Source organism: Bacillus rossius, chromosome 13, assembly GCF_032445375.1.
Source record: "Bacillus rossius redtenbacheri isolate Brsri chromosome 13, Brsri_v3, whole genome shotgun sequence".
NCBI classification, from domain to species: Eukaryota; Metazoa; Arthropoda; class Insecta; order Phasmatodea; family Bacillidae; genus Bacillus; species Bacillus rossius.
This window is the reverse complement of record NC_086340.1, coordinates 40,528,114-40,537,738: the sequence shown is the minus strand read 5'-3', so window position 1 is coordinate 40,537,738 and position 9,625 is coordinate 40,528,114. Positions and strand designations below refer to the sequence as shown.

General features: G+C 37.4%; 1 protein-coding gene across 1 annotated transcript in view; it reads left to right on the top strand.

The window, feature by feature from the left end:
* The first annotated feature begins 296 nt into the window (after positions 1–296).
* Positions 297–9,625, top strand: part of LOC134538468 (dual specificity protein phosphatase 22-B) — a 189,192-nt gene continuing 179,863 nt past the window's right edge. Inside the window, exon 1 of the mRNA XM_063379801.1 lies at positions 297–376. Within this exon, the coding sequence (XP_063235871.1) occupies positions 356–376 (21 nt within the window). The 5' untranslated portion in view covers positions 297–355. The remainder of the gene's footprint in view (positions 377–9,625) is intronic.

Below are 9,625 nucleotides of genomic sequence, written 5' to 3'. Positions count from 1 at the left end.
TCTGAACAATTACTTTTTTTTTTAGTCATTATGTTAAAGAAATTTGTATGTTTTATTTATATTTAAAACTTAATTTTAGATGTTGGCATTCCTCAACCGCACGGTTTTTTCCAGTGGTCATATTCAGCCTGGTATCGACACCGCGTCCCGCTCACGCACGGAAGCAGCTGTCTCGCGGTCGGGCCGGGGAAGGGGAGGGGGCGAGTAGGGGAAGTAGGGGCGGTAGGGGAGGGGAGGCGCCGCTATCGACCCGCGCCGTGCTGCGGCCTGGCGGCGGCCGGGGCAGTCACGAGGCCCCAGTCGCGATGTGAGAGGCCTGGCGCGCGGACGGCCGCGGTGCTACCCCGCCTCCGCCATGGGGAACGGCATGAACAAGGTCAGTCCGCGCCGGCTCGCTTCCCCAGCCCCTTCCTTCACCAGCTCAGCTGTACGTGACTAGACTAGTCCCTCCACCCCCACTGTTTTACAAAACATTTCCCTACAAAATATCATATTGCCACCACATGTCAATCACACTGTTCCAAATAATCTTTTGATTAAACTAAGATTGTAAATAAAGTCGTTTTATTTTTAATACATCGCAAGTTGGATTATACGCGTAAAATTACAGTTTTTAAATATTTAACGATCTTTCAATGTGAATAATTCAGTTCATCTGCCTTCCAATATTTTTTTCTTTGTGTTCTAACACTGCAAAATTCAAGTAAATATATATATATATATATAAATATATATATATATATATATATATATATATATATAGTAAAATTTTCTCTGCCAGTTTAATTTACCCCCCCCCCCCCCGGCACAGCCGTGGCGCCCGGGACCCAAACCCCGTCTGCCCCCCCCCCCCCCCCTTCTTGTTGCGTCCCTGCCACTACGCGCCAGACACCGAGCTGTCGCGCAGTCTTCGCGTTCCGTAACGCCTCTCAGCGGCGAGCCTGTGTTGTTTCAGGCCGGGATGTCTAAGATAAAGGCGCCCTGAACGTCCCTATACTAGTTGCAATACTGTGTTTAGAATTTGTAGGGACTGGAAAAACTCGCGGTTTCAATGACCACTAAGATAGACTCCACGATTCTCTATGTACTCGGGCAACTATCACCTGGTCATTGGCTACCGACTCGGAACACCTGTTTACTGCGATTCTTATGATTCGATACTTCTTTTGTTGAGTGTTTGCCATTGGCTCAGAGTCCTTCAGGTAAATTGCGGTTCAATCACTGACGCAGCATTAAACTTAATGAGTTCGGATTCCAGCCTGTCTCGAAAGGAATCCGCGAATTTTTCCGGTCTCTAAGAATTTGTCATACTTAATAATCGGGCGTGAAAACACCCGTTAATAGACAAAACCACGGGACGAAACTTGCATAGGCAAATGCAACGGCTTGTAATCACTTTCAATAAATGTTGAGCTGTTTGTAAATGGTGCGTTTGACGCCCGGAGTTCTGCACGGCCAGGCAATCACCGCAAATGGCTATCAGGGAAAAAAAAGAATGGTGTAGGGGAAGGGGAGGGGGGGTTGTCTGCCCACACGCTGGCCAAATAGGTTAATGGCTCGCGTTTATAAGACCCAGTTCCCTCACTTCTCGTAAACGTCGTGACAAAGAGAGAGAGAGAAAGAGAGAGAGAGAGAGATGGGGGAATACGCCTCCCCTCCCCACCCCCCTCAAATTGGATCCGCACTTGGTTTTCTGCGAGGGTCTAGTTCAGGGGGGCATTACTAAATAGGCGGAATATTGCCACTAAAAAATCCACACGATTCAAAAATGTCAACGTAAAAATTAAAATTTTAATATAAATAAAGTATTGAAATTTCTTAAAAATGATAACTTAAATAAAAATTTACAAACATTGTTTGCTCATAATTTATGGAATGTTGTATTCACGAAGTGGCGTATTCAGAATGGCAAGATATTCTACTTTGGAATAATTTTTGACAATTATGAATTATCATGGTAGCAATGAAATAAGCATGGCTGCCTTGTGCAAATGTGCAGCTGTTTTCACGTGTGTAATTTTTGCAATTGGACCTGAGGTTATGTTTTTCAACACTCATAATTTGCGACTAAACAGGTTTTTTTTTTTTTTTTTTTAATTTTCGAACAAAATTTAAAGCATTTTAACATTTTTTGTTGTTGTTCCGTATTGCATAATATATCATCTTAAATATTCATAGTGAATAAATAAACAAAAATAAAAGTTGCCAACATTTACTTTCCAAACGTTAACGAGTTCGCTGATTTCGAAAGAAAATAAGAGCTTTAGTTAAAACATTAAGTTGCGCTTTTTTTCTTTCTTGTTCCGTATTGCAAAATATATAATCTTATACATTTATAGTAAATATTCCCAGAAACAAACGACCACAAATAAAAATCAAAGTTGCCAACATTTACTTTCCAAACGTTAACGACTTTAAGGTTAGGTTGCCGATGATACCACTTAGTTCGGATTTCAAAAAGAAAATAAGAGTTTAGTTAAAGCCTTTGCGCCTTTTTTCTTCTTCGTTTTGTGGTCCAGGATCTCCTTCCCGCCGAAACATCTCGAAACAACTGCTGGGTTGCGTGATAAAGATGTTGCGCTGGCCACATGATAGCTGACACAGACATGTCTAACTGTACCTTGGGGGCTGAAGACACTATGTCAACTTTAGGGGAAAAGGCACTTTTAACCATGTTTGACCACCATTTGATGTTATTTCTATTGATAAACAACACTAAATTCCACGATATTAAAAAAAAAATACACATTTTTGGGTAGAAAATAACCAAGTATAAAAGTGAGGCACTGTTCAAAATTCTTTAAATTTCTCTATTGAAAAATATGGTTTTTGTGACACAGTGTATTTATTATGTCTCCGATGTAGCAGGTATAAAATATTTTAAGGCGGGTCTCACATAACATGGTTCTTAGATATGTCAATTTCTTGGCATGATTGTTATTTAAAAGTTATGATATGAATTTTTTTCACGACATATCTATTGCACTTTACTTATGTTTAGTCTACTATTTTCCCAACCGATAATTTATTACTAAATTACACTAGTATTCATAATTATTATCACTTGTAAGATCTTTTAAATCTCGAAAATAAACATCTAGTTAATATCTGGCGAGGAATCTTGTGTGCCAACAACTGTAAAGGACCTATCGGGGTTAAATTATCAGAATAACCCTTAATTTTTACTGTTACGAGTGGGGAAAACGGGTTCGTAAGGATAGCCTAATTAATTTGTATACAGCTTTATCTACTACCTACTAATATTTACAACACTAATTAAATCACTACACTTAATGCCTGTTCACAAATCACTCCCGCTTAAAAATATATGTTCATTAATCACTAAATATCTGTCCAGTTCACAGTTCGCACTCCTCACTGGAGCTAGGCTCGACAGTGGTTCGCCCCTCACCTCGCACCTGTCAGCACACACTGTCTCGCGCCACTCAGTCGCGCCACTCGCAGAGGGGGGTCTCCCGTTCTCCTCGCAGAACTCGCACTTTCGGAACTCTCGGAAGCAACTCTCGCGGAGGCCGGAGTCACTGCTTTTATACCCTCGGCGGTCTTTCTGGAACCGACTGGAGCGGTTGTGACGTGTCGCGTCATCCCGACCCGACCCGACGCTCGAAGCATCCAGGACAACGGCGCTTATTCACGCCACGCCACGAGGAATTCCCAGGCCGATAAGGAATAGATAGCAGCGCCGAGGAAGAAGTGGGGGCGAGACCGGACCGCTGTAATCCCCGACGGTATGCGCGCGTGACTTCAGTGGCCGAGTGTGACCGCTAGACATCTGGAGCGCGTCGCTCCCCTGGCCTCCCACGTTCGTAACAATACTTATTGATTACAAGGAAATAATAAAAAAAACACCCTGAAGTGTGAGACCAAGCCTTAAGGGGGTCGCCTAGTCAGGGGTGTATGTGTGTCAGTGAGGCGGGATGATGAGCGCGACGCTAGCTGGTGCTTCTAGCGCGGTGTCGCCTCTGGACTGGCGCGCAGTCTTCTCCCAGTGCATTGAGCGGTGACCGTAACATTAAATGGCAGAGGAATGAAGATAAAGTTGTAATACAAGTTCAGTGAATGCTTTCAAGAATCTGTACAGGTTGTTTTATGCCTAAAAATTACTCTGAAAAGACGCCTTTTAGCCATTTTTTTCTCTTCTAAAAACACAGTTAAAAACTTAATCCGGAAACAAAACTACTTATCGGCCATCAGCGAATCCTTAAATGCTTTTTTTAAACACACCCCACTCGGATATCTTGAGTAGTTTTCAAATCGAAATAGTTTTTATGAATCTCTGCTCACCGTATGTGTGTGCAGGTAGGCGGGGTCAGTACAGACTATTGAAAAAAATTTCGTTTTGATTTTCCAAACAGAAGAGAAAAGAAAATGAATTTTTCAGTAAGCGGATTTGAGAGTAGCACTATTACTGTAGATCACCCATGACACGCTACTTCACACCTCTACCCCATCAAAAAATAATTAAGTCCTTGCTACCATCGTATATTCCGCTTAAGGTATTGATAGAGACCGGAAAAATTCGCGGATTCATTAGGCGATAGGCTAGAATTCAAATACATATACCTCTTAGATGATTTTGCTATTGGCTTACTGTTCATCTGGACGCATCTCAACCAATTATAAACCCTCAACCAAAGAAGGATCGAATCACAGACAAACCAACTGAGACGACTTACAAGTCAGCAGCCACTGAACTAGCGTTATTTACCCGAGTGTACAGGGGAATGTGCAGTCTATCCTGAAGGCCATCGAAACCGCGAATTTTTCCGGTCTCTAGGTATTGAGTAACAGCGTGAATCTCTGAACCCACAACTTTGGAAAGAATGCGAAAAATATCCTAGCACTACCTGTTTTCAATGATCTGTTAGTCTAGAATTAATTGTGACTTGTGACATAGCATGACGTACATTTCCCACTTTAATTACAGTTTGTCGCACTGAGAGTTTGTTTTGTTGTTTGTCGTACGTTTGCACACACATACACAGGGATGTTTTTTTTCTCCGCGGCCATAATGTTTGTCTCATCAATTAAAATTAATACAAAGCTATTGCTGGGCACGTATTAACTTTATCAGACGACGCGAGTATTTTTCGTGAAAACGTTATAGCTGTGCGGTATTTGCTCGTCCGTTGCCATAGCGAACCTTATCCTTAGATTTCAGTGTGCATTTAAATGGGCATTTACTTTCTCTTTCCAACGCACGATTTCTGCCATTAGCGCTGTCCTTGTTTGTGCGTGCCCTGTTGCCAGACGCACGCCATAGAGCGCTACAGTTTCAGACACAACTTTGCAAAGTAATGAAAATCGGTTTCATTTATATAAAAAAAATATTTTGCAAGAAAACATGTGAAATGAGAATTGTGAAAATCATCATCCGATAATTTCTATTTTTTTATTTCTAAGGAGATGTAATCGAGTGACGCCATCTTCATTTCAACCGTTGTGTAAACAGTTTGTTTATATGATTTAATTTTAAGAAGTTTGTCTCTTTTCAGCAGTGTTAACACCTTCATAAAATGCCTTGTTATAAATAGTGACTAACTGTTACAAATAGTTTCTCCGGAAAAATAATAAGTATTTAATTATTTGTCGGAGTGACCACAATTGTAATAATATTATCAGTAGACACTATTTTATGGTCTTAGAAAAATCAAGAAATAGCACAACTAAAAAATAAATAGTGCGTGTAACTCAGTGCACGCGATAGAAGTGAAACTTCAAACCTCGCCTTATAAGTGCTATCTTTATACCGCTTTGGCGCCGAAAACGTTCCAAAACAATGTTTCACAATAATAATCTTATAAAATTAGTGTATTGTCATCGGTCCTCGATAAATCTACAAAGTTCGAATGAAATCTGGTCGTTTAAAGTGAGTCAAAATCGCAGCCAAAGGAGTCGGTTACAAACATACAAACATGCAGGTGAAGCTAATATAAAGCGTGTAAAAATGTATAAAAATTCGGCCTTGAAATTGTAATTGAAATTTTTACTCTCATCGCATCCAAAGAAGTTTCACTTAAAAAAAATGAACACGTTTACCCTGGGAGTAGTGCAATATTACGTTTTTGTTGCTAATGGGGAAGTTACGCAATACGAGAATTTACCATTTACAGTTATGGCCATGGTAACTTTTAGTCTAACCAGCGGACTGTAACACCATTTTTCAACTCATAAATTGTAGCATGTGCTTTAAAATATATTTTGCTTATATTTATCACGTTCGGCATTGGACAGCCGTCTTTTCTAACACGTTATAAATACAAAGTTTGTAATACGAATCCATTCTTGGAAGTTATTTTCATAAAGTGAGTATTAATAATAAAAAAAGTTCTGTTATTCATATTGTAATGTCATTATAAAATTTGAGCTACATTCCTTTTGATGCCATGTTAATTCATCCTTTTAAAATTGGTACATAGGAAATTTACGAACTCATTATAAAACAAATAATTTCCTTAATAATAATACAATTTTCATCAAACATTTGCACATAATGTGTTTAATCAGTCTAATCAATACCCGTCTCTAATATTATTTCAATAACTATTTAGCTCGTTACCGAAGTTAGATGTTACACACCACTCGTGAGTACTAAAAGTCTCAATCACTTTTTATTTTTGACGTGACAACGTCTAATAAATCGATGAACGCCGGCTACACGCACGAAAAAGTGTTCCGTTACGCACATGGTTCCGTTACGCTGTGTCCCGTTACGCTCATTGTTCCGTTACGTTGTGTCCCGTTACGCTCATTGTACGCTTGCGCCGCACCGTTAAAAGTTAAAACTTAAAACTTTGTTTATAAATGTGTAATATGAAATAATTTTTACGTTAAATGTACGTAAGAAAATGAATATGATACTATTATAATTTCAAGCATTTATTCTTTTATTATTAAAAAAGGTAGCATCTGTTGGCGAGTGCAGTAATAATATGTTATGTTAGATATTTGATTACAATTTATTTATTTGAAAACTTGTTCATAATTATGTTTAAACTTTATAGCTAAACGCCAGTTTTTAAAATTAATTACAATTCATCTACACGTGAACTGTTTCGTCAACTGTTTATAAAGTGAAGTGAAAAGTTAATGTGGTTTTCATTGCTTATTACAACAACAATTTCGGCAATAAAGGTTAATTGTTCTTGCATTAAAAAAATCTGATTACTAGAATATTTCCAAGTATTTATTCTTTTATTATTAAAATAAAAATGATTCAATTTTATTCATAAAAGTATGCAATCATTTCATCAATGTTTTGTTATGACGTTGTCACATTAAACTATCGTCCGTAAACCGACTTTACAGACCACCAATTTTTTTAACATTTAACTTGGGCAGTGTAGCCCAGTGCGGTTGGGCGAGTGTTCTTTGTGGTTTAAAAATATCCTTTTGAAGCCAACATTAGCCACGTGTGAAACATTTATTATTGACTAGCAGATGTACCCGCGCCCTGCATCAGAAGTCTACTGGCAGAACACTCTCACACATCTCATTGCTAGAGACCGGAAAAATTCGCGATTTCGATGGCCTCCAAGATAGTCTACACAGTCCTCGGTACACTCGGGCAAATAACGCAAGTTCATTGGCTGCCGACTTGTAAGTCGTCTCAGTTGGTTTGTCTGTGATTCGATCCTTCTTTGGTTGAGGGTTTATAATTGGTTGAGATGCGTCCAGATGAACAGTAAGCCAATAGAAAAATCATCTAAGAGGTATATGTATTTGAATTCTAGCCTATCGCCTAATGAATCCGCGAATTTTTCCGGTCTCTACTCATTACTATACATGTCCCTTCCCTTGGGTACGCCGCTGCCGCGTCGTGAACAGAGAACAAAAAACTGAATATAATTTTTAAAAGCAACTTAGAACAATCATCAAAGTCAAGATAAACTCTGTGTGTGTGTGTGTGTGTGGGGGGGGGGGGGGGGAGGACGACCAAAGTCGCCATATTTTTTTAAGGTCCTTAAAATTAGCATTTTTTTAAAAACCAATACTGTAATGTAAAAAATTGGGTGCGTGTACTAATGTACGCACGTTAAAAGTTAAACTTACTGGACTTATAAAAAATAACTATAATTTTGAATTGAAATAATTAATATGAATAAAATAATTAAAGGAATAGAGTGATATTGTAAATACAGATAGTAGAGTATAAATACAATCAAATTAAATCCTCAGTAGTTAATATTAATATAAACACTTGTATTATTTTATTTACTTAACATATTAACATAAAATAAAAATTCATTCAAAAGAATTAAAAAAGATACATATCAATCAATAATGAAAAACAATAAATATGCAGAATTTTTATTCTAATTTATTAATTTTAATTATTTATTAAATAATAATGTAATAATTAATAATGAAATTTAATTATACATACGGTAACATAATCTCACTTATATAAATACACTTAAACTAATTTATAAACATAATTTATTAAACTGATGTTTACAACAAATAAATATTTTTAATTATATGGACCAGTAGGCCCATGGGCGCAAATCTGTAGGATTTCCAGGGGGGGCCCGTGAATTCTGTGGTTTAAGAATTTTGCGCTAGAGGTCAACCGAAACAAGTCTTCTCTGGATGATAAGCTCGTATGTTATACACTTTATTTTTACGTAAGTGATATTAACAATAAAGCAGAGCAACATATGTTTTAGTAATTATTAATTAATGACTATAAGAAATCATCTCTCAAACATGTTTGAATAATTTTCTAACCTAAATACATAAAATATCCATGAAAACATCTATTAAAATAATATACGTGAATATAGCGCTGTCCGTCCGTCTGTCTGTCCGTCTGCCACCAGGCTGTATCTCATGAACCGTGATAGTTAGACACAAATACTAAAAACATAGTAAAATAAATATTTAAGGAGGCTCCCATGCAACCAATGTGATTTTTTTGTTCATTTTTGCTCGATATTGAAAACGGCAACAGGTAGACACTTGAAATATTCACAGAATATTTAGTTATATATTCACTTTAAAATAAATGATTAAATTAAAACAAAACAAATATTTAAGGGGGCTCCCATACAACAAACGTAAAAACAGAATAAAATTTCACAAATGATGTATTTCTGTTGCCGCTATAACAAGAAATTCTAAAACAGAATAAAATAAATATTTAAGTGGGGCTCCCAATCCCATTCAACAGACATGATTTTTTTTTTTGCCGTTTTTATAGATAATGGTACGGAACCCTTCGTGCGCGAGTTCGACTCGCACTTTGTTGGGTTTTTTATGCCACATCACATAATTTATTACTGCGATTCAAATGCTGTTCGTGAAATTCTTTGTTCACAAATGTTTGATGCACCCTAAAAACCCAAAGCTCCAAAGCTAATAAACGGATCAACATCAAATGAACGATCGAATAATACTAAAACCCTTAAAGACTATTTTATTTAGTAAAGGCATCAACCAGGCAAAAAAGAAAAAAAAACTTAATGACACAAATGAAAAATCTCGGAGATAGAACTATGAAATTTATCCTACAGCTAATTGAACCACATACCTACATTTCTCGGCTTATTTTTAATATAATCAGTATTTTGGCAGTGAATATTATTTAGTTAAAATATACCGC